Source organism: Bombina bombina, chromosome 4, assembly GCF_027579735.1.
Source record: "Bombina bombina isolate aBomBom1 chromosome 4, aBomBom1.pri, whole genome shotgun sequence".
Taxonomy (NCBI): Eukaryota; Metazoa; Chordata; class Amphibia; order Anura; family Bombinatoridae; genus Bombina; species Bombina bombina.
The window spans coordinates 81,086,378-81,112,251 of record NC_069502.1 but is presented as its reverse complement, the minus strand read 5'-3'; the positions used below and the strand labels follow the sequence as shown (position 1 = coordinate 81,112,251).

The 25,874-nt window shown below is 41.2% G+C and overlaps 1 protein-coding gene across 1 annotated transcript in view; it reads left to right on the top strand.

Moving 5' to 3' along the window:
• ELP3 (elongator acetyltransferase complex subunit 3) overlaps positions 1-19,097 on the top strand; it is a 625,666-nt gene extending 606,569 nt beyond the window's left edge. The window contains exon 15 of the mRNA XM_053709529.1: positions 18,006-19,097. Within this exon, the coding sequence (XP_053565504.1) occupies positions 18,006-18,082 (77 nt within the window). The 3' untranslated portion in view covers positions 18,083-19,097. The remainder of the gene's footprint in view (positions 1-18,005) is intronic.
• Positions 19,098-25,874: the final 6,777 nt, after the last annotated feature.

The window sequence follows — 25,874 nt, the reverse complement described above, 5'->3', positions numbered from 1 at the left end:
CCAGGATTTTAGCCACAGCGCCCTGCGTGCCTGAATGGCGAATCCTGAATTCTTCGCCGTAAGTTTAGTAAGATGTACTACGGCCTCCGAAATGAATGAATTAGCTAGTTTAAGGACTCTAAGCCTGTCCGTAATGTCGTCCAGAGTAGCTGAACCAATGTTCTCTTCCAGAGACTCAATCCAGAATGCCGCTGCAGCCGTGATCGGCGCAATGCATGCAAGGGGTTGCAATATAAAACCTTGTTGAACAAACATTTTCTTAAGGTAACCCTCTAATTTTTTATCCATTGGATCTGAAAAAGCACAGCTATCCTCCACCGGGATAGTGGTACGCTTAGCTAAGGTAGAAACTGCTCCCTCCACCTTAGGGACCGTTTGCCATAAGTCCCTTGTGGTGGCGTCTATTGGAAACATTTTTCTAAATATCGGAGGGGGTGAGAACGGCACACCGGGTCTATCCCACTCCTTAGTAATAATTTCAGTAAGTCTCTTAGGTATAGGAAAAACCTCAGTACTCGTCGGTACCGCAAAATATTTATCCAACCTACACATTTTCTCTGGTATTGCAACTGTGTTACAATCATTCAGAGCCGCTAACACCTCCCCTAGTAATACACGGAGGTTTTCCAGTTTAAATTTAAAATTTGAAATATCTGAATCCAGTCTGTTTGGATCAGAACCGTCACCCACAGAATGAAGCTCTCCGTCCTCATGTTCTGCCACCTGTGACGCAGTGTCTGACATGGCCCTAATATTATCAGCGCACTCTGTTCTCACCCCAGAGTGATCACGCTTACCTCTTAGCTCTGGTAATTTAGCCAAAACCTCAGTCATAACAGTAGCCATATCCTGTAATGTGATTTGTAATGGCCGCCCAGATGTACTCGGCGCTACAATATCACGCACCTCCCTCTGAGCGGGAGATGTAGGTACTGACACGTGAGGCGAGTTAGTCGGCATAACTCTCCCCTCGTTGTTTGGTGAAATTTGTTCAATTTGTACAGATTGACTTTTATTTAAAGTAGCATCAATACAGTTAGTACATAAATTTCTATTGGGCTCCACTTTGGCATTGCAACAAATGACACAGGTATCATCCTCTGAATCAGACATGTTTAACACACTAGCAAATAAACTTGTAACTTGGAAATACAATTCAATTAGAATAATATTAAAACGTACTGTGCCTTTAAGAAGCACAGAAGATCTATGACAGTTGAAAATTAATAAATTGAAACAGTTATAGCCTCAATCCTTGTAAATAACACAACTTTAGCAAAGGTTTAATCCCATTAGCAAAGATAACAAATTCTGAAAGCAGGAAACAAATTACAGAATAAACGTTTTTTATCTCAGTCAAACTATAATTCTCACAGCTCTGCTGAGAGAAATTACCTCCCTCAAAATAAGTTTTGAAGACCCCTGAGCTCTGTAGAGATGAACCGGATCATGCAGGGAATACAATGAGTTGCTGACTGAAATATTTGATGTGTAGAAAAAGCGCCAAAAAACGGCCCCTCCCCCTCACACACAGCAGTGAGGGAGAACAGAAACTGTCAGAAAACAGATTAAGCAACTGCCAAGTGGAAAAATAGTGCCCAAACATTTATTCACTCAGTACCTCAGTAAATGAAAACGATTTTACATTCCAGCAAAAACGTTAAACATAATCTCTAGTTATTAAACAGCTTTATGTATTTCTTACAGTGTAATTCTAGTGAAGTACCATTCCCCAGAATACTGAAGTGTAAAGTATACATACATGACATTATATCGGTATGGCAGGATTTTCTCATCAATTCCATTGTCAGAAAATAAAAACTGCTACATACCTCTATGCAGATTCATCTGCCCGCTGTCCCCAGATCTGAAGTTTACCTCTCCTCAGATGGCCGAGAAACAGCAATATGATCTTAACTACTCCGGCTAAAATCATAACAAAAACTCTGGTAGATTCTTCTTCAAACTCTGCCAGAGAGATAATAACACACTCCGGTGCTATTTTAAAATAACAAACTTTTGATTGAAGATATAAAACTAAGTATAATCACCATAGTCCTCTCACACATCCTATCTAGTCGTTGGGTGCAAGAGAATGACTGGGAGTGACGTAGAGGGGAGGAGCTATATGCAGCTCTGCTGGGTGAATCCTCTTGCACTTCCTGTTGGGGAGGAGTAATATCCCAGAAGTAATGATGACCCGTGGACTGATCACACTTAACAGAAGAAAAAAGGGAACACAGAGTGAGGTGAGGGAAGAAAGAAAGAAAAAAAAAAAAAGGGGACCGAAAAAAAAAAAAAAAACCCCAACACCAGAGTGATTTGTGTATATGGCAACTGTGGTAGTCGGCTGAGGATTGGAGAAAAAGTTTTGTAAAACTAAGAAAGTTTGAGGAATAACAGGGAATGAGTAAAACTATCTGTTTGTTAATACCAATATCTGTACTATTTTAAAGAAAGAACCAATTCTGCTTATTGGGTTTTATAATTCAGAAAAAAATTACAGTATGTAGCCATTAGAAATGAAGAGATTACCCAAAAATATTATGCCTTGAACACAACCTTTTACAATCGTTTATAAATCATGTATCAAGTTTTTCAATAGTAAGTTATTTTTTCTCTTTCGGAAGCATTAAAGTAACCTTAGCAATTAGTGATTATTTTAACCGGATTCAACCTACAGAATCTACTGTTGTCCCTCCCTTCTTATCCCTGGTCTTAGAATCCCTTTCCATTATTCTATTTTTTGCAAGGTCATTACAGTAGAAAAAAACAAGCAGGGAATATTTTACACAACAAGCGATAACTTGATATTAAGCAGTTCCAGGAGTAACCTTTATCGTTGTTGAAAATGAATGATCAGTGAGTCAGGGAGGTCTTTAACCTAACCAGGCAATTTAAACTAGCCTGCGGAATTTCCCCCTGCTCACACTTAAGCAATAGCGAGTCCTGGGTCGTGCCACCTGTTATGGGTGGTGTATGGTGAGTAAAGATCTTCAAGTAGGATATTTTTAAGGTCCCCAAGGAGAAATGCCAGTAAAGAGGGGAGACAACCCCAGTGATATGAGAAAAGTCTGTTTGATTGCCAAAGTTAGCGGCTGTCTAATTGCTTTGTAAGCAAGTCCATTTATCTTTTGTTTTAATCCACCTCCAGAAATTAGTAAGAGGGGGGAAGCTGTACATCAATATGGGCTTCTGTCAGTTCATAAGACGGGGCTAGTTGTAGAGTGATTCTGCCCACATTGAGGAAAAGGATAATGTCTATGCTCGCATTGAAAAGAGGGCTTAACTGGGCTTACCTTGGTTCCCACGAAGATGATTTATATGTGCCCCCTCTCGCAACATCGGTGGGGGGGGGGAAGCAGGAACAAAGTTAGAAATTTCAAAGACTAACCTCAAGAAGAAGAAACCAGGTCCTCCAGCAAATGAGGCGTCCCACGGAGCGGGCGAAAATAAGCGAGTCAGGCGTGCAGCACGTCTGGGCCTCTGTGTGTGAGCAGCAATCCTGATGCCTCCCCCTCACGCAGCATCGGTGGGGGGGGGGGGAGCGTAGCCCGGCTCGACAGACAGGTGAAGGAAGGTCCACCACAGAGGGAGACCCGAAATGTCCTGCCAGTGTCCTGGGTGAGTAACTTCCACCAGGTAAGAGCTGTCACCTGGAGTATCCGTACGCCTTTTCCAGCCTCCGATACTGTAGAGCAAATGAAGCAGAACTGAGCCACTACGCTATATGCGTGCGGCAAGGTGTATCGGAGTTAACTGATACCAAGGTAAGCCCAGGTAGAGGTTAGCCTCGTCTGTGAGAAATAATTACATCCCCTTAGCAAAAGATTTCCATGGAGAAGGAAGAAGAGAGATTGTTATTCGACAAGTTGTTTTTACTCCGGTCTCTGGGTATAACGAGTCAGGATGTCAGCGTTAACAACTTCAGGTAGAGCAAGTGCCGAGGCAAACAGTTTATTCAGGCATTAATGATAAGTAGTACTAGTGCGATGGCATTGCACTTAATGGAGCTCCGGTAGCGTTAGAAAGCAGGCTAAACAAGCCGCCCCAGGTCTAGGGTTTTCGGCGCGGATAACTGCCGCCAATGACTTGAAGGGGAATGAAGAGCAGGTGTTCACCTGGCCTTACACACTAGCTCCTCCCCCGGAACTCCAGAACATACAATTTTCCCTACTGGCTATTTTAATAAATGCACTGCTTCTCAATGCTTTTCAATAGCAGTCACATGACTTAAAAAAAAGGTTGTTATTCTGAAACTGTGTAAATTGAACCGTTGTAAAACGAGGGCCACCTGTATATATATATGTATATATATATATATATATACTATAATCGCGTTTGTAACGCATCTGTCAGTGTCGCCAGTTGCGCATGCATCCTCAAAGTAATGTTGACTCCGCTAACATGCGGATTCTTTCACCACCCTGCCATCTTCGGGAATCCACCTGGATGCAGCATAGGCAAACAAAGCCTTAAAATAAAAAAAAAAAACGCGCAACCGCTTGCACGAAACAATGAAAAACACTTAACCGTCCGCACGAAATAACAAAAAAAACCTAACCACCTGCACGAAATAACAAAAAAAAAACTAACCTCCCACACAAAGTATTAACAAACACCTAAACTGCCAACCCCCACATCATAAAAAAATAAAGTAATTAATCTGTAATCCGCAAACATAATTAAATTAACCCCTAAACCGCAAACCCCCCACATCGCAATAAACCTAACTAACCTATTAACTCCTAAAGCGCCAACCCCCACAACGCAAATAACCAATTTAATTACTAAACCCCCTAACCTAACACCCCCTAAATTAACCCCAATACTAAGTTACAATTAAAATAATAAAACCTAATATTAAATTACAAAATAATCTAAAATAAACAAAAATAAAAAAAATTAAACCTAATCCCTATGAAAATAACAAAGCCCCCCCCCAAATAAAAACACCCCCTAATCTAAACTTAACTACCAATAGCCCTTAAAAGGGCCTTTTGTAGGGCATTGCCCTAAGTTAAACAGCTCTTTTACATTTAAAAAATACTAAATCCCCCCTAACAGTAAAAAAACCCCATCCACCAAACCCCCCAAAATAAAAACTAACACTAAAAAAACCTAAACTACCCATTGACCCTAAAGGGGCATTTGTATGGTTATTGCCCTTAAAAGGGCATTCAGCTCTTTTTCGGCCCTTAAAAGGGCATTCAGCTCTTTTACAGCCCATTTACCCCTTAGTGACCAGATCACTTTTTCATTTGTTGACCGTTAGGGACCAGGGCTATTTCCTTCTTAATACAGGGAGATTCCACAGCTGCATTCATTACTTGTGGGAAATACTGAACCTGGCCACCAGGAGGAGGTAAAGACACCCCAGCCAAATACCTCCCCTACTTCCCTCATCCCCCAGTCATTCTTTGCTTTTCATCACAGGAGGTTGGCAGAGAAGTGTCAGAAGATTTTGGATTAGTCGCTTATGGAGGGTAGTACCCTTCGAGATGGGACTGGAGTTTTAAGTAGTCTTGTCAGCCTCTCAGTGAGAGCATTGATGAAAGTTAGAGTCTGGAGATGCAGGAAGAGTCTTTCTGCCAAACAATCCAGACTCATATTAACATCTCCTAAGCATTCAGCGTTGACAAGTTTCGCTGCCTGATTTTCTTTACTCAGGTCCATGTCAGAAGCGCAGCTACAATCTGTCAAATTTGAAGGACCGTGTTTCTGTTCCACGACATAGATTGTTTCATTTTTTTATACATTTGTTAACGATAGAAGACATGGTCACAGTGGCACTCCTTTTATGTATATGGAATCAAGGGTTAATATCCCTTGAGGGGGATTATTGAACAGTGGGGTTGTTTAATCATGTTTGTGTGTAAGACGTTCATGCTCATAGGCTGATACGGAACATACAGGTTGTTTTTATTATATTTAGAGCTGCGCAGTTTTATTAAGCTGGCACGCTTTTTCCTTAGCAGGGGCGGTCCTGCATGACACACCGGGTGACCGGGAATGGTCATGTTTTTTCCCCATTTCCTATTCCTGACCGTGTGTCTGCAGCAAGGAGTGATTTTCTCTATCTGTCTGGGTCATAGGAGGTGGTGAGTGCCCAGCCATTGGGGGTATAAGGTACCAGTTGTTTTTTTCTATAATTAGACAAATTATTTAGGATTCTGATAATTTAGAGGGGGATCCATCTAATACTGAATTTGATACCTGTGTACATTGTGAGGCTCGGGTTGTCCAGCCATTCTCAATTAATTTGCAACAGGGTGTCCTCATCAACCAATGTTGAGATGTTAGAGATCAATAAGCCGTCCGCCTCTGAGGATTCCTCGTCCCGTGAGGTGTGTTACCTAGAATATTCTGTTCCTACACATGCAGTTTCCCCGGGTACCGTTGCTTCTTCGTCTGAAGGGGCCTTTATTCCACTAGAGGTTACTGGGCAGTTCCGCATGGCCATCTCTACGCCTTAGCAATTTTGCCTCTTCTTGCTACGTGCAAGCGAAGGGTTAATCCATGCACCCCTGCCCAGGGTTCGTCGTGTAAATTGACGATTGTATCCGATCAGTCATCTGGGGATGCTGTTCCCTCTGAGGCTTCAGAGGTAGAACCTCCAAGGTCGGAGTCTGTTGATTTGATTACTCCGACTGAAGAGGATTTAGCATTTAGATTTAGAATTGTACGCCTGTGCTTGCCTTTGAGAGAAGTTTTGGCATAAGAGACTCCTAGTACTGATCCGTCAGTCGAATCTCTGTCCTCTAAATCAGATAGTGATCTTGATTAGATGAGTGGAGAAGGATGGAGTTTCTATTCTTTTCTCGTCTAAACATTTTATTTTTAGAATCCCAGTCCATAGCTCTACATGGGGAGTTTGTGTTGTAGGACAGGCAGGACCTGTTTATTTGCACATTCCTTCTTGGTTTTCACTTTTTGTGCACTTGCCTATTTTCTTTTATATCGGATTAGGATAGTTTTTTGTTTAAGAGCTCTTTGAAGAAACTTTTTTTCGGAAGACGTTTCGTCATATGGGATGTTAGAAGCCGACGACTTTGGTTGTCAATATTTCTGGAGGACTCCTATGGAAGCATCTTGATTCAGTTCAAGGTGATGGTTCCCTCAACATTTTTTAGTCAGATTTATGTCATGGATTGTTCACAATCTTCTAACAGAAGCTGGAATTTAAGCATTTTAGGTTTAGTCCCGAATTGCACTGACAGATATGTCGGTTAAGTTTACTCTTTCCTTCGTCTCGAGAAAAGGGGTTGGTTCTAGCTTTTCCGACCCAGACTGAGCACGTCCATCTAACCTTGATGAAGAAAGGAATTTTTAGGTTCTATCTTATTTGAGCGTTTAATTCTGGATCATATCGGTTCCAGGGGTCCTAGAAACCGGAGCTAGGCTACACGTCCCACATTTCTGGGCAGTTTTTCTTCTTTTGTCTTGTCTTTGGGCATAGAGAGAGATGTTTTTTTCAGGTGTCTTTTGTAGTACCTATTTTCATTACACTGTTTGTTTTAGGGTCCAGTAAAGGGAGGGGTCTCCCGTCCTATTTGGATTCCAGGATACTCAAGCAGACTTGATTTGTCTCCTTTTTGGGGAGAATATAAGTTCTCTCTGCCGGGTTTGGTTCGGAAGCACTGCAGGTTCACTGATATCCTTCCTTTTTTCTTCCTCTGGGGGTATTATCTGGTTCCTTTAGACAGTCTCTTCCAGTAATCTCGTTTCTGATCCTACGTTTTCTGTTTGGGATCTGGAGTTTATTGGACAGTGACCTGATTACAGTAACCGATAGTTCCCGTGGCTTGACGATGCTGGTTGATTTACCATAGTATCGTCTGATAGAAGTCTTTTAGGGACTTTTTTTCTGTCTTGGATCTAGACCAGAGTTTCTCTGGTGAAGGCGCCAGGTTGGATCCCTGGATATTAATTTAGCCTTCCTAACCAGGTAGACTTTACCTTAAGGTTAGCCCCTTCAGGTCGTGCCTTTTAGACATGCTGCAGTCCATCGCTAGCTCGGTGTTGGGAGGTTGAGGACTTGTCTTGGGGTGCTTTTCGACTTCATCCCTTTTGCCAGGCCTCATCCCATCCAAGGTTCGGTGTAGGTTGAGGCACTGCAGTGGAGATGTTTCAAATCTGTCTTAGCAGATTTTCTTGGACTACTTGTTAAGAGTATAGTTCTCTCATGTTTTTGTCAAGACCTCCCTATCCTGTGGGACATTTTTTTCTTATCTCCAGTTTGGATTTCGAGCAGAAGTCCCTGAGTTACGGCCTTACTTTCCGTCCCTCCTTTTTGGGGGTTCCACAATAGTAGGCTGTTCTGCAGACTTAATTAGGATTTCTCCTAAGGTTGTGTCATATTGCATTTTCAGCTGCAGTTTTGGTTACATTTTTATCTCCTTTTCCTTCTTCGCGAAGCAACGTTTTCTACTTGATATGAAGTAGTGCCTTAAGGATCTATCTTCAGGCTATATAAGAATTGACAGTTTTCTCTGTTTATTATCTATCTGAGACGCGTAAGGGTCAGAGGGCTTTTAGTCTTCCTTATCTTTTTAGTTGAGGAGTATCTTCTTGGGTCATGACTCAGCGGGACGCTAGCCTCCTCAGAGGTTTACAGCTCAGTCTTTTAAAGCAAAGGCATCTTCTTAGGCCTCTAAGATGAGGCCTCTAGTGTTCTTTTTGGTGGGCGGACTATTTGGCCTTCCTTACATTCCTTTCAAAATTCTATTCAGTTTTTTGCTTCAGTGAAGCAGCCTTCGGGAGAAAGGGTTTGCAGGCTGTGGTGCCCTCAGATGGGGGCCGCCTCTCTTTTTGCCCTCCCGTTAGCATTCAGTGTCCTTTGTAGCTTGGGTATAATTTTTCCCACAAGGAATAAATGAATCCCTGTATTAAGAAGGAAAAAAAGCTTACCAGATCATTTCCTTTCCTTTTTGTACATGGAGCGTTCACAGCTCCTGCTTGTGTTCTCCATTAGGCGGCCCTAAATTTTATCTTGTTCTTCTGGCACCTTTTCACCCTGATATTTCTCCTACTGTTCTTCGTTCCCTCTGGAGAATGACTGGGGGATGAGGGAAGTGGGGGAGGTATTTAAGCCTTTGGCTGGGGTGTCTTTTCTTCCTCCTGATGGCCAGGTTCAGTATTTCCCACAAGTAATGAATGCAGCTGTGGACTCTCCCTGTACAGAAGGAAAGGAATTATCTGATAAGCATAATTTGTTTTTTACATTTCTGCGGTGTTTGTGTTTAGCTGTAATTGTCCTCTTAGTCATTTACTGTACCCACACATATTATATACCATTTTTCTTGCCATTAAATGGACTTTCTAAAGATACCATTATTTTCATCATATCTTATAATTTACTATAATTTTTTTTTATAAAATATGATGAAAAAATGGAAAAAAAACATACTTTTTCTAACTTTGACTCGAAAATCTGTTACAAATCTACAACCAGTAAAAAAGACCCATGCTAAATAGTTTTTAAATTTTGTCCTGAGTTTAGAAATACCAATGTTTACATGTTCTTTGCTTTTTTGCAAGGTATAGGGCAAAAAGTACAAGTAGTACTTTGCTATTTCCAAACCATTTTTTTAAAATTTGCATAAGTTACATTTAACACTGATATCTGTCAGCAATCGCTGAATAACCCTTCACATGTATATTTTTTTTTTAATAGACAACCCAAAGTATTGACCTAGGCCCATTTTGGTATATTTCATACCACCATTTCACTGCCAAATGCGATCATATAAAAAATTTTTTAATTTTTTTCACAAAAAGACAAAGACAGCGTGGAGGCTCCTCTTCATGTGATCGTCCGTCACCCACGGAAGATTGAATGCACGGTATCCCATATTTATTGGGATACCTTGCATTCCTATTGGCTGAAATTTTGAAATCAGCCAATAGGATGAGAGCTACTGAAATCTTATTGGCTGATTTGAACAGTCAATAGGCTTTCAGTAGCTCTAATCCTGTTGGCTGATTTAAAAATTTCAGCCAATAGGAATGCAAGGTAACCGAAATTGATTGCGGTACCTTCCATTCAGTTTTTAGTGAACGCCAGAGATTGGATCATGAGGAGCCTCCACGCCGCTGAGGATCGCAGCCGCTCCGGATCCGTGCATCGGGGAAAAAAACGCTCCGTGCCGCCTTCGCTCCAGATGAAGATATAAGATGATGGAGCCGCCTGGAAGAAGACCTTCTCTGCCGAACTTAAGGAACTGTGGGTACCTATTTGGGGCTTAGTTTTAGGATTTTTTCTTTATTTATTTTATTTTTAAGATTAGGGATTTAAATGGGCAGTAAAAGAGCTGAATGCCCTTTTAAGGGCAATGCCCATACAAATGCCTTTCTAGGCGCAATAAGTAGCTTAGGTTTTTTTAGACTTCGTTTTTTTTTATTTTGGGGGGTTGGTTGGGTGGGGGGTTGGTTGGGTGGTGGGTTTTACTGTTAGGGGGTAATTCTTTTTTTTAAGTAAAAGAGCTGTTTAGCTTAGGGCAATGACCTACAAAAGGCCCTTTTAAGGGCTATTGGTAGTTTAGTATTATATTAGGGGATGTTTTTATTTTGGGGGAATGTTTTATTTTTAGAGGGGTATTAGTTTAGGTTTAAATTCTTTATTTTGGATAGCTTTGTTTATTTTTTTCTGTAATTTTTTATTTTTGTTTTGTTGGACCATTAGCTTGGGTGTTTGGAATTTTTTAAAAAAGTTTTGATTTCAGAAAAAGTTTAGATTTTCAAATTCCGAATTTGGGGAAACGTACCTGTATAGCTTTTAAAGCGACTATGCATTTTTTCCATTCCATAAATATATTATTGCATGTTAGCATACTTTTTAAAAACCAGCATGTAAGGCATTGTCAGTTTATATTACATTTCCTTTAGTATATTTCTATATTAACACCCTGTTTTATTTTGCACCCAGTTTGATCTGTAGTTAGTTGCCTGCCTGGGGCACTGGATATGTACCTACAGTGTGTTTATGTGTGTGTGTGTATATATATATATATATATATAGTCATAATCTACAGTATTATTTTATTACACTGTGAGTATGCATTTAACTTGCAGCACTAATGTTCTATTAAAAAATAAGCAAACTTCATAAAATACAGTAATATTCATAGTTCCAGAGTGAGCAATCTCTGTGCCTGTATAAATATAGCAAGTAATCATGCTCCATAGCATGCAGTAATATTCTATTTTGTGCAGTGCAGTATATCAGATAAGAGAATGGACAAACAAAAATGGCACTGCCTTGCATAGAGAATATGTGGGGTAAAATGATTAGAGGAACCTAGCACTGCACCCACAAATCAGCAACAGTACTAATCCGTTATATAAAATGCTAGTAAGCTCTATACTCTGCAGTAATGTCTCTATAGCAAACAATAATAATGTAAAGTAAGACAGCTGAGCTCTATAGTTTGCAGTATGCTTCTAATGCAGAGGAAACAAAAAGTCAATGTGTGTCGGCACTTTGGTCCATCTTAGCGTCTTGGTACTTGTATTGTGGCAGGTTTTAAAATGCTGGACTAAGGGTGTGGTCAACTTGCCATTCTTAATATTTGAAACATGTTCCCTGATCCTTTCCCTAGTCTCTCTAGTTGTAAGCCCTGTATATTGTACCCCACACTCTATGCAGGTCAAAAGATAAATTGCAAACTTGGTTCTACAATTTAAGCAAGAGAAATGTCGAAAAGTCTCTCCAGTTGTGGAGCTCCTAAAACCTTCACCTTGTTGTAGGAATTCACAGGCAGTACACTGAGTAAAATTACATCTGTAGGTGCCCTTAAATGTAATCCAGGATGAACCAACAACATCATCCCTGGTTTTGAGCTGTGTGGGAGCAAGTATATTACCTAGGCTTGTACCTCGTCTGAAAGCATATCTACACCCTTTTGAAACAGTATCCATCAAACCATCATCTGCTTTAAGAATATTGAAATGTTTCCTGACAATATTGCAGATTTGATGGAATTGATTACTGTATTGGGTGATGAAAGAAACCCCCTCGAATTTGTGTTCTCTATCTTTGTTTTTATTTTCAAGATAGATATTCCTTGGGGTGGCTCCGATACATAGTCTATGATAACTGACCACGTCCCTTTTGTAGCCTCTTTCACCTCTTAAAACCTCTCCTCCAACTCCAAAGATTGTTTATCATACTCATTGTCTGTTGTACAATTCCTCCGGAGTCTAATGAACTGCCCTTTTAGGACTGATTTAAAGACTCTTTTCGGATGATTGCTCTTGGCGTGGAGGAGAGTGTTACCAGTAATGGGCTTTCTGTACACCTTACTAATAACGTTTCTGTTACTGTTGCCTGTCAGAGTGACATCCAAATAGTTAATACCGACTTTATTAAATTCAAAAGTGAATTTTATGCCTATACTGTTTTCATTCAGTAAGGATACAAAGCCCAAAGCTTCTTCTTCTGTACCATGCCATATCATTAGCAGGTCGTCAATGTATCTCCTGTAATAAACGATTTTATGTTTCCAGAGTTCATCACATCCAAAGAAGTGGGACAGCTCCCACCAACCCATGAAAAGGTTGGCATAGGAAGGGGCAAATTTTGCCCCCATGGCTGTCCCACATCTCTGGAGGTAGTGAGCTCCCTCGAAAACAAAGGCATTATGTGTCAGTAGAAATTCTGTCACTCTGAGAATAAACCCACGAAACTCAAGACTAAAGTTCGTGAATCTTAACAGGCAAAAATTCAAAGCTTCAAGGCCTTTATTGTGTGGAATTGAAGAGTACAGTGCCACAACATCAATTGTAAGCCAACTATATTCCTCCCTCCACACAACATTAGCTATTTCATTGAGTAGCTGCTTGGTATCTCTCAGATAACTATTTAGCCCCTTCACCAGTGGCTGTAGAATCTCATCCAGCCACTGGGAAAGGGGCTCAAACAGGGAACCAATGCCACTAATGATAGGCCTACCCCTCACATCCACAAGGGACTTGTGTACTTTGGGTAAAAAGTTAAAGATGGGAGTGATTGGGCAATCTACCACTAAAAAGTCAAAAGTGGTTTGATCAATAAAACCCTCTTCTTTCCCATCATCCAATAACTGTAACAGATCACGTTTAAAACGGTGCACAGGGTTAAAGTCCAACACCTGGTACTGTGAGGGGTCAGTGAGTTGTCTTAGTGCTTCATGGATAAAAAAACATCTATCCATAACCACCACTGACCCCCCCTTATCTGCTGACCTAATCACTAAATTGTGATTCTCTTTTAGACCATTAAGGGTGTCAATTTCTTTCTTGCTAAGGTTAGAACTTTTGCTCCCATTAATGGTATAAGCCAGTTTGTTTAAATCTGACTCAACCCTGGTCTGAAATTTTTCCAGAATTGTTCCTCTTATGTGAATGGGATAGTATCTGGAGGAACGGCGGAAAGAAGGACCTTTATTATGGGTATGATCAGATAAATCAGATTCTGATAGTCCCTCCGTTCGCAGTGTCTCAAGATTCTCCAAATCCCAAGCTTCCTCAAAGGACAAGGGGGGATCCTTATGGACCGAGAGATATTCAGTAGTCTCTCCATCTGAAGAAAGATCATTCGGGGTAGTACTGTAGTATTTCTTTAAGGTCAAATTCCTTATCAATCTGTTAACGTCCACCAACGTCTGAAATAGATTGAAATTATCTGTCGGCACAAAGTTGAGACCCAAGCTCAAAACTTTGCGCTCCAATTCGTTTAGTGGATAAGAAGACAGATTGATAACAGAATTTAATTGTATTTGGTCTTTGACCTGCCCCTTCTGGGGGGTAATGGAGTCCCTTTCAAAATTCCTTTTTCTCCCTTTCCCCCCCCCCCCCCTTTGAATCTTTTTATTGCCTTTGAAAAAAACAGCACAATATCTGCCTGCTCAGTGTTGCCTGTGGCTAAAGTTTCCATATTTCCCCTTTGTTCTAATGTGTATTTAGAACCTACACTGGGTATGAGTGTAGTGGATGACATGTGGTTCGATTGGTGTACACTGCTATTTTCTCCTATCTCCTCCCTTTCCTCACCTGAGGATGAATAATCCCCTGAGGATTCTGCTTCATTTTCATTGAATGTGACTTTCTTGGATTTGGGATTTTTGTTATTATTGTTTTTGTTTTTATTTTTGTTTTTATTTTTATTGCCCTTGGGATATTTTCTTTGATCATTTTCCCTCCTGTAATTGGTTCTTTGCTTTCTGTTCCAAATATATATTTTATTGGACTCATAATCCCCTAAATCTCTGAGGTATTTATCATGTTTAATATCCATAATTAGGTTTTTTGTCTCTGCTATGGTGTCTTGCAAAATTTTGTCAAACTTACTAAACATACCATCATTGCTGCGTGTATTTAATTCTACTTGCAAGCAATTGATTTCATCAGAAATGGAATTTAGCTGTTTCAATTTGAATTCTACTAACATTCCCATTAGTCTAAAGGCACAGTCTGACAAAACACTATTCCAAACCCTTATGAATTCCATATCTTCCACAGCAAACGTGGGAAATTTATTTATTCTTAGTCCCCTTGGTATCATACCACTCTTTATATACTTTTGGAGTGTCCAAATGTCCTATTTCAATCTTAATTCTTTTTCTAGTAGGGACTCCATTGTATCAAAAAGTTTGCTGAGGTTATAAGTGGAGAAGTCAGAGGAAAACACAGATTCCAATTCCAAAATATCCTCTTTTCTCTCATCTGTCGATTGTAATGAATAAAACTTGACAATTTGTATATCACTACTAGCTTGATCCATGATGCAAAAAATAATAATGAGTGCAATTAATTAAGTCTCTGCAACAATAACCAGTGTATAGAGTGCACAGACACAATCACTTGAACCAAAAAGCGAAATGAACAAACAAAAAGTCAATGTGTGTCGGCACTTAAAACTACTGGTTGCTTTGGCAATAAGCAAGTGCTCCCATGAATGTTATAAAGAGCAAACCAATATTGAACGAATTGCCTTGATGTCAAGTGTGATTTTGCAATCAGTCTCTCACCTTTCCTGGTTACGTGACGTCCGGTGACACCTCTGTTAGCTGAAAACAAACGGATCCACGACGACCCTCTGTGCGCAGACCAGGTGCACACACAAGCGGTCCGGCACTTGACGCCTATTCTAACCGCTCCGGTTCCCTCTGCGTGGATCCTTTCGGGTGGCGTGTGACGTCACCTTGCTCACTTCCGGTTCTCGGAACCTCCCTCTCCGAAGCAGAGCCGTGCAACCATTGGCAACCTCCAAAACCTGGATCGGTGAGCTGCACCTGACATGCAGAGAGACCCCACTGGAACTGGTGCAATCCTCGGCTCCACAACACAAAAGACAAGCAAAAATCGAATGAGGTGCACAAACAGCCGGTGGTGAATGAAATTTTCTTTATTGCACTTAAAATATCTCTCTCTCCAGAGATACAGGGAAATCAAGCCAAATAGCGAGTGGATGTAGCCTCACTCCAGTGACTGTCTGCTGACATGTTTCGGCAATGAAGCCGTAATCGTAGCTACAGTCTCAGGTGTGCACCAGTCCTATAAACTGGTTCCTAATGCCTGATTGGTTAAAAGGATAATTAAAACCATACCTGGAGTGAAGCTAAATCCCACTCTTCTCACAAAATACAAAGCGGGATGTCATTTTCCCATTACAAAGTGTAGCAATACAATCGTATGTACATTTTATATTTAAACAATCAGCAGTGAGAGTATCAAAATATGACAATTTGTGTAAATATAAAAAAAAAATACATTAATTCCCAACATATATAATATAATCTGATAAACTTCTGGGAATAAATTTCTGGCTCTGTGTCTGTGTATCCAAGATTAAGTCTTTGGATTTTTTGATTGCTTTACCTCTACACAAGCACACTGTAGCCCCTGTATATATATATATATGATAGATACAATGTGGGTACACATATGTTATATATATTTATATGTAGCAAACAACCATACATTTGGTGTACTGTTTATTTATGTTGCAGATCACCTGTTTAACATATGTGTACATACATTTTTGGGAATTATGCATTTTTTGCATAATTAGTTTCCTATCTTCAACTAAGTTGTTATTTAATACCAATATGATTATATTATATATGTTGGGAATTAATGTATTTTTTTTTTTATATTTACACAAATTGTCATATTTTGATACTCTCACTGCTGATTGTTTAAATATGAAATGTACATATGATTGTATTGCTACACTTTGTAATGGGAAAATTACATCCCGCTTTGTATTTTGTGAGAAGAGTGGGATTTAGCTTCACTCCAGGTATGGTTTTAATTATCCTTTTAACCAATCAGGCATTAGGAACCAGTTTATAGGACTGGTGCACACCTGAGACTGTAGCTACGATTACGGCTTCATTGCCAAAACATGTCAGCAGACAGTCACTGGAGTGAGGCTACATCCACTCGCTATTTGGCTTGATTTCCCTGTATCTCTGGAGAGAGAGATATTTTAAGTGCAATAAAGAAAATTTCATTCACCACCGGCTGTTTGTGCACCTCATTCGATTTTTGCTTGTCTTTGTCTAATGCAGAGGAGACAAGCTCTTTATCTTGCAATGATAACCTATGCCAAGCCAGTCCCACTACACAACACTACCACAGTCACTCACTGGCCCCCCCAAGCAGCGTTTTCTTGTCTGGTGCAGCAGCAAGTACAGTGGCTCCCTACCACCATGAATAGAAAGCTGGCCAGCAGGATGCACGGTCTGCGTGCCCAAATACTTTGAATGGAGTATTTGGGCGTGCAGACCATGCATGCTGCTGGCCAGCTTTCTATTCACAGTGGGAGGGAGCCACTGTGCTTGCTGCTGCACCGGACAAGAAAACTCTGCTAGTCCATTCAGTACTGCATGGCCAGCTATCCCTCCAGCTAGATCTGACACGGCTTGCCCCCCCCCCCCCCCCCTCAGCGTGAGCTCAGTCAGTCACCATGTGCTGGTACAGCACTGGTAAGTCACTGCCACCCCCCTTACCCGCATGTGGCCGCCGCGGAGCCCTCCTGTCGTCATAGGTGATATCATAGTGGGCGGGGTTATAAGTCGCGTACTCTCATGGTTTTAAAAATGCGGCGATTAATCACAGTTTAAAACCGCATCCTTGATTAATCGAGTAGCAATAATATATACATACATATATATATATATATATATAGCCAGAAAACAAGAAGCACTCCAGAAGTCTTTCAATAGTTTCACCTTTAATCAGTGAACGTTTTCGGGCAATAAACTGCCCGTCCTCAAACTTACAAGGTTTACAGAAAACTTACCACCCAGCTGTGTTATAAACCGCCACCAGAGAAAAGTGTGCCACGCTCTCCGCGGTAGATGCGCCGCCCACGGAGAGAGTGGCGCACTTTTCTCTGGTGGCGGTTTATAACACAGCTGGGTGGTAAGTTTTCTGTAAACCTTGTAAGTTTGAGGACGGGCAGTTTATTGCCCGAAAACGTTCACTGATTAAAGATGAAACTATTGAAAGACTTCTGGAGTGCTTCTTGTTTTCTGGCTATGTTTAGGTTTTGACTAGCACCCGAAGCTATTGTTGTTCAGGATCTGGAGTGCACTTTGCTTGTATATATTATATATATATATACACACAGATGCGCCCGCAGTATATTCACAAACACATTTCATGAATATAACTTGTCAGGACATTTAGCAGAAATAATAAATCCTTCACTCTGCATCTGCAAGCGCAAAATAAGATTGCGCAAGAGGGTTACATTGTGATATGTAAATGAAGAATTAATTTGAAAATTATTTCCTTTTGTTTTATTAAGAACTAGTAGGCAATATATTGATGCTTGAACTATACCAAAATAATATAAACATGCATCAAATTCTTAGTGAAGTTACATAACTAAGATCAACATTTTTATTTTATATCTATATAATTACATATTCATTTTAGAAGCAGACATTATGGAAGCATAGAATCAAAATGATAACTTATAATATTACTAATTACAGTTCTTTTTTGTTCCGTAGGTGTCGGCACTAGAAATTATTACAGAAAAATCGGTTATGAACTGGAAGGACCATACATGGTGAAAAGACTGGAGTAAAATCCCATAAGGAGAAAGAGGAAAAGAAGCAACAACCCCTTAAATCTGCAGCTGACTAGCCAATGCTGAATTGCTTGCCCCTCACCTGAACACAAATGGAATTAAAGGGCCATGATAATTAAAAAATCATATGTTCTAATTTGTTATAGCATGTACTTTTATCACTAGAGATTCTGCAACTCTATATATATATATATATATACAGGTATACCTCACTTGACAGCGCTTCGCTAATACAGTGCTTTGTGGAGCTAAAGTTAACTCCAATGAACAGTGCTCTACTCATTGTCAGATTGCAAGAAAAGTGACTGGCACCATTTTGTTATGCGCAGTTCTCTCTGTTTACAGCATTACAGTGCAATCTGTGTCTCAGTGTTGTAGTCTGGCAAATTTTACTACAATAATTGTCACTATTTTACAGGTACAGTATTTATTGAATACTGTGCTGTGCTAGTGTTAAACTAAACTTAGCACTAATGCACCCCTAATATATGTTAGTTCAAACATGTTTTCAAGTTTTTAAAGACACTGACAAGTGAAAACAAAGCTAAAATAACGTTGTTTCACTTTAAGGCAGTTTTCACTTTACAGCAGGGCTCCGGTCCCTAAACCGCTGTATGAGCGGGGTATTAACTGTATTTAAACCCCCACAAAGGGGTAAACACATAGTTAAAGTACAGCTCAGGAGCCTGAACTGCTGGTCCTTAGTGTAAACTGCCATTGAGCCAATCAGCAATGGTAGTCGCACACTTGTGTGGTGACTACCGCTGCTGATTGGGTCACTGGCAAAATTAGAGCATGTAAGTTTTCGAATATAATAGCCCTTTAAAAATCTGAACTCTTTACACTGTTATAGCCTTCTATAACAGCCAAGGGGTTAAATATTTAGTCAGATTTTCTATGTAACTTGAATACAAACTTTTAAGTCTTCTTCAAATATATTCCCCTTTTTTTTTCGTCTGTCAAGATTTTTCTTATTTATATGTAAATTAAAAGTGTTTACATTTATTGCAAATGCATTTATGATGCCAAGTTATTTTATGAGTTTAAGATCCACAATCTTTTTCAACTGACCCCAAAGATTATACTTGCTAATTTTACTGGTAATAGCTTTTTCAGTTGCCCCAAGCAGGGATCATTTTGAGTTCAGTATATATCTAAAATTATTCTTACCTGAAAATTTCATTTCCTTCATGGCGCCCCCAAACAAGGCTATAAATATCCCTCCCCCTTCCCCTCCAGTAGTTCAGCCAAGGATAAGGAAAAATGAAGAGCGATACAAGGGGTACCGAGGTGCAAAAGATTACTGCCACCACTACAAAAACTACATTCGGGCAGGGCCGTGGAATCTCACTCCCAAGAAGAAAATTAAATTATCAGGTAAAATAATTGTAGTTTTCCAGATATTGGCAGTGAGAGTCTACGAGAATATTTATAACCTATGGGAAACCAATACCCAATCTGTGGAGTTCACAAATGTTTGCGAGGGAAAAGGTAGAGTGGGCAATCCAAAAACCAAACATCACCACCTGCAGAACTTCCTATAAAACAATGCCTCTGCTGAGACAAGGAAAATCCAATTGTGAAGGAAATAACTAGTCTACAGAACAACTCTGCAGAACCTCTCAACCAAAGCCTCAGAAAAGAGGCCCAAGCCAAAACCCCAGGACAAATAAGTCATGATCCACAAAAAAGGAAATTTATGCTTACCTGATAAATTTGTTTCTTTTACGATACAATGAGTCCACGGATTTCATCCTTATGGGATTACGCCTCCTGGTCAGCAGGAGGAGGCAAAGAGCACCACAGCAGAGCTGTATAAATAGCTTCTCCCTTCCCTCCCACTCCAGTCATTCGACCGAAGTTAGGAAGAGAAAGGAAAAGCCAAGGTGCACAGGTGTCTGAAGTTTAACAAAAATTTAAAGACCTGTCACACAAAAACAGGGCGGGCCGTGGACTCATCGTATCGGAAAATAAACAAATTTATCAGGTAAGCATAAATTTCCTTTTCTTTTACAAGATACGATGAGTCCACGGATTTCATCCTTACTTATGGTATACAATACCAAAGCAATAGGACACGGATGAAATGGAGGGACAAGACAGGGAACCTAAACGGAAGGCACCACTGCTTGAAGAACTTTTCTCTCAAAAACAGCCTTGGACAAAGCAAAAGTATCAAAGTTGAAAAAGTGAGAAGAGAAGACCAAGTTGCAGGTCTGCAAATCTGTTCAATAAAAGCATCATTTGTGAACGCCCATGAGGAAGCCACAGCTCTAGTACAATGAGCCGTAATTCGTTCAGGAGGCTGCTGTCCAGCAGTCTCATGTGCAAAACTGACAATACTGTTCAGCCAAAATGAAAGAGAGGTAGCCGAAGCTCTCAGACCCCTACACTTCCCAGAAAACAACAAACAGGGAAGAAGATTGACGAAAATCCTTAGTGGCCTGTAAGTAAAACTACAAGGCACGGACCACGTCCAAAGTATTTAACAGTCGCTCCTATCTAGAAGAAGGATAAGGACACAAGGAAAGAACAACTATTTCCTGATTAATAATTTATTTGAAACCACCTTAGGAAGAAAACCAGGTTTGGTACATAACACCACCTTATCCGAAAGTAAAAATAAGATAAGGAGAATCACATAGGAATGCTGAAACTCAGAAACTCTGCGAGCAGAAGAAATAGCACCCAAAAACATAACTTTCCAAGATAATAACTTAATATCTATGGAATGCATAGGTTCAAACGGAACCCCTTGAAGGACTTTAAGAACTAAATGCAAACTCCAAGGAGGAGCAATTGGTCTAAATACAGGCCTGAGGCAAGTCAGAACCTGACAAAAAGACTGAACATCTGGAACATCTGCCAGACGTTTGCGTAACAGAATAGACAAAACAGAAATCTGTCCCATTAAGGAACTTGCTGACTACTCTTTCTCCAATCTATCTCGGAGAAAAGACAAAATCCTGGGAATCCTAACCTATGACCTGAGTAGCCCTTGGATTCATCCCAATAAAAGCATCTATACCGGGGGTGGAGCTTGGCCACGCAGGCGGATGGCTGAGTTTTGAGATAGCTCCTAAACTCCTAAGAAGTATGCAATAAATTAATGGCATTTCCCTCCCCAAACTTTCCTCACTTGTATGGGAGCCCTTCGTTTAAGCCTGCATCAGCTTATGGTGCGGTAAAAAGAACAGGTTTCACTGCCCTGTGACACAATTTAGGAGGAAGCGTGTGTGGCCATCTTGGGAGAGGCCTGAAGCCTTTAACGCTAAATGAGCACGCCGGAGAACCGCGCCTTACAACATCACCTAGTTTGCCTTGCCGGAGGGGAATAAGAACACTAGCGACCTGCACCTACTGACATGGCTGCGCCATACTTATTCTGCGCGCCACATATCTGGAGGGCCTCTGTTGTGTGCCCATGATGTACACTGTGTGCACTACTTTTGAAGACATTCCTCTAGAGTGACATTTTTAATCACAATATGGCAGCCATCCCTCTGGTCATTTATTTAATAGCACAATCCTGAATTTGGGTACTTTTGGGGGAATACCTAGCGCTTGGCAGTGAGATTAACCCTCACTTGGGATACAACATCACGCAATAGCAAACCTGCATGATCTTTCCTTTCCTTAAAAATACACTGGCTAGGTAGCTATGCCGTGTAAAAAACAGGCTAAATCGGATAAAAATACCCCAGTACGCACTCTCAGCGGCTATTTAAAACAAGTGGAGCACCATAATTTAGACTCAGCCAGTAGCATGGAGAACAGCCAAAATGCCTCCTCGCCTACCATGCAGGTCACTGACCCACTGGCCTGCAGCCCATTACTAAAGAGGACTTGCAACACCTCTCATCTAAAGAAGACATTAGAAACGCAGTTAAAGAGATAAGCCTTTTTAATGAACTAAAGAAGGACAATAACTCTTTAGATTCTAGAGTAACACACTCAGAGGCGAGACATGTTGAAACTTCCACTTCACTATTACAACTACAGGCAGAACTTCAGCAGCAGTCAGATACTATTCAGACCATGTCTGACAAAATAGAAGACCTCGATAATAGAAGCCGCCGTAACAACCTGAGAATTAGGGGGGTGTCTGAAATTATCCACCCCCCAGCGATTAAGGGCTACTTGCAAAGCTTGTTTCGCACTCTAAAGGACACTCCATCTTCCACTGAAATCCCACTGGAGCGAGCACATAGGGCACTCAGGGCTAAACCAGCCCCTAAAGCGCCTCCCAGAGACATTATTGTCCGCTTTTTAAATTTTAAGGACAAAGAGGAAATCTTAAAATATGCTTGTATTAAACAACCAGTGCAGCATGCAGGAGAGACGCTGCAGATCTTCTCAGACCTGTCACCAACCACCTTAATAAAGAGGAGGGAACTGACCCACATCACTGAGAAGCTTAGAGCACATAGTGTTCCTTATCGTTGGGGCTTCCCTGTGTCTTTGATAGTTACATGGCATAACAAGACGGTAACTTTCCGTCCTGGGTCGGACTCCCAAGCCTCTCCATTGAAGAAGACGCTTCACAAAATCTCCCGGGCAGCGGAGCTACACCTTCAACATCCTAAGGGAGCTTTGATCTCCCTCCACCTGTCCTGCAGTTGCAGTATACAGAATGGTCAACTGAACCTGTAAGACTGAGTATCCTTTTTGTATTGACTAGATTAACGGAACTACTGGCCTGCCTTTGAGCCGTTTTGCCGGACCGTTCCCTGCGGGCCTGCGAGTTGTTGGAGCCGTGGGGTTAGTGTGTGGGCCTCAGCTGAGAGAAAAATAAAAGCAATGCTTGGGTTCCTGAATCCCAGATTGCTATATACAGGCTCAGATCCTTTCTCTTGGGGCCCACCGTGCACGCCTTGCAGCCACCTCAAACATCTCTATAACACTGTTATAATGTTATCATTTTCCATATGTGTTTGATTAACATTAAACTCATCCAATTGTTATATTGTTATTGTTACAGTTGAAGTTTAATCCAACTTATTGTGTTCTGCACTTCCTTCTTACACTATCGAATGTTTACTTAGACTTTGCAATGTCCTTTGCAATGTTGTCAATTCTGGAGGTCACTCTAGCGCTTTAGTGCGCAAACATCTTCCTCCCATACGCTCCTTTCCCCTTCCCTCTCCCCTCCTTCTCCTCCCCCCTCCCTCTCCTCTCTTCTCCCCCTCCCCCCCCTTCACTTTCCTCTTCTGACCCCCCTCCCCTCCTTTCTTCCCTCCCTTCCTCTCTCATTCCTTCCCCCTCTCCCTCCTTTTCCCCCCTCCCTCTCCTCACTAAGGCATAAGGTCCGCTTACTTGATTCCCCCGTACCTGCAATGTTGTTTGTTAGGATTCTGTTAGGTTATTACTGTTACCGTTGCAATTTATTCCATTACACTGTGTTTTGCACTTTCTTAATGTAACCTTTTATGTTTACTTGGACACTATAAAGCCTAATGCAATGATGTTAATTGCAGCAAACTTGGTTACGCTATAGTGGACAACTGTTTTCTTCCAATATTCCCCCTTTCCCCCCCCTTCCCCTCCCTCCTTTCTCCCCTTCCCCCTCCCCTTCCCCCCTTCTCCTCTCCCCATTCCTCTCCCTTTCTCCCCCTTGCCACAATTTAATATAATTCCAGGGGCTTTGTTTTTTCCTGCATTGCCCGCTGGAAACTTTATAAGGTATCCAAATGCATACTGAATTAGGGATTACTTCCCCTTCTCTACTCTTTCTTGTTGAAGAAACATCTCTCTTTTTCTATTTCTTGGTTGTCTTCCTGGCCTCGGTCAGGGAAATACTTATTTTACTCTTTTCTCTCATCCTTTCTTCCCTTAGTGCACTCTTGGCACCCTCTCTCCCTCTCTTCTGATCTTCTTTGATTTCTTGTCCCCTCTCCCTCTCCTCTTTTATCACTCTTCCCCCTTCCTTCACCCTTACCCACCTTCTTCTCCCCCTCCTTTTTTTTCCCATAAGATGGCCCGATCGACGAGCAGATTTAGCTCTCATGGTCTCACTCTCACCACTATTAACGCCAAGGGACTGAATGACCCTTGCAAGAGATCCATAGCATTTCGTGAGCTGAGCAAATTTCATAGCCATGTTCTCTTTATTCAAGAGACTCATTTCCGTAGAGGAAAGGAACCAAAGTGGCATAATAAACAGTACCCCCTGGCTATATTTGCCTCAGGAACATCCAAGAAGTGCAGAGTTGGCATTTTGGTGCACCACTCTGTCCCACTAAAAATTATGCATATTGAAAGGGATCAGGAGGGCAGGTTTCTATTGCTAACAGGCTCGCTCTACGAGCATCCAATTACACTGGTTACAATCTACAGCCCTAACACTGACCAGCATCACTTCATGACTAAAGCCTCGAAACTCATTTTAGATCAGGCGAAGGGCCCGGTGTTCCTATCAGGAGACCTTAATATACCCTTAGACGCACGTGTTGACACTTCCAATGGGTCGGCAAGTGTCTCTAATAAAATAACTAAGTCTGTCAAAACAACCATTGCTAATCTTCAACTTCACGATGTATGGAGGTCCAATCACCCTTCTAGTAGAGATTACACATATTATTACCCTCCCCACAACAAATACTCCCGTATAGATTATTTCCTTTTTGACTCTACAGGACTAGACATGGTCAGTAGTTGCACTATAGATTCCATTACTTGGTCCAATCATGCCCCACTGGTTCTGTAACATTCAATGGCCTGACCTACCCCCCACGTCTTACATCTGGAGATTGGATGACCACTTATTGGAAAGACAGGATGTAAAAGAAGAGATTCAAAAATCAGACTGACTGACTATATGACACACAATAAGCCTTCATACACCTCGGTTATGAGCTTCTGGGAGGCCCATAAGTGCGTAATTCGGGGAGAGTTTCTCAAACACAAAGCCTGCATCATTAAACAGCATAGGTTGAAACAGACGCAACTTTTAGCAAGAGTAGTGGAGCTGGAGAATACACATAAGAGGGACCCGAAGGATAAAGCCACAGGCAAGCTGTTAGAGGAGGCTAGGACAGTTCTCAAACAACATCAACTTGAGGTCTTGCAACATAAGACTCTCTCTATTAAACAGCAATACTATGAAGGGGGTAATAAGCCTGGTAAACTGTTAGCCAGAAGTATACGCAGACAACAACTTAAATCCCATATCCACTGTTTACAGAGGGAAGATGGCACCACATTACGGGGTACTAAACAAATAGCAGAGTCCTTTCACTCTTACTACACCAGGCTTTACAACATCTCACAAGCCTGAGCAGGCACCCTACAGGGTCCTTCCGATACAGAAAGGCTAAGTGCGATAGACAGTTATTTATCCACTTTAAATATTCTGCAACTTGACTCTGCTAGCAGAGACTCTCTTGATGCCCCTATTACCTTAGAAGAATTGACTCTGGCCTTATCCGAGCTCCCAGGAGGTAAATGCCCTGGCCCTGATGGGTTTTCCCCAAAGTATTACCGGGTTTTTCAAAAAACTTTGGGACCCCCAATGCTTCAATTATTTAATAGCTTAATAACTAACCCCACACTTGCTAACTCGACTCTCGAGGCTCATATCACTGTTATTCCTAAGCAGGGTAAACCTCCCACCTCCCCAGCTAACTTCCGTCCAATTTCATTGCTCAATTCGGACATAAACGTCTTTAAGTTCCTAGCAAAAAGACTAAACAAATTCCTCCCCTCTTTAATTTCAACAGACCAGGTGGGGTTTGTCCCCGGGAGGGAGGCACTGGACAACACCAACAAGATAATTCAGTTGATTTCCCAT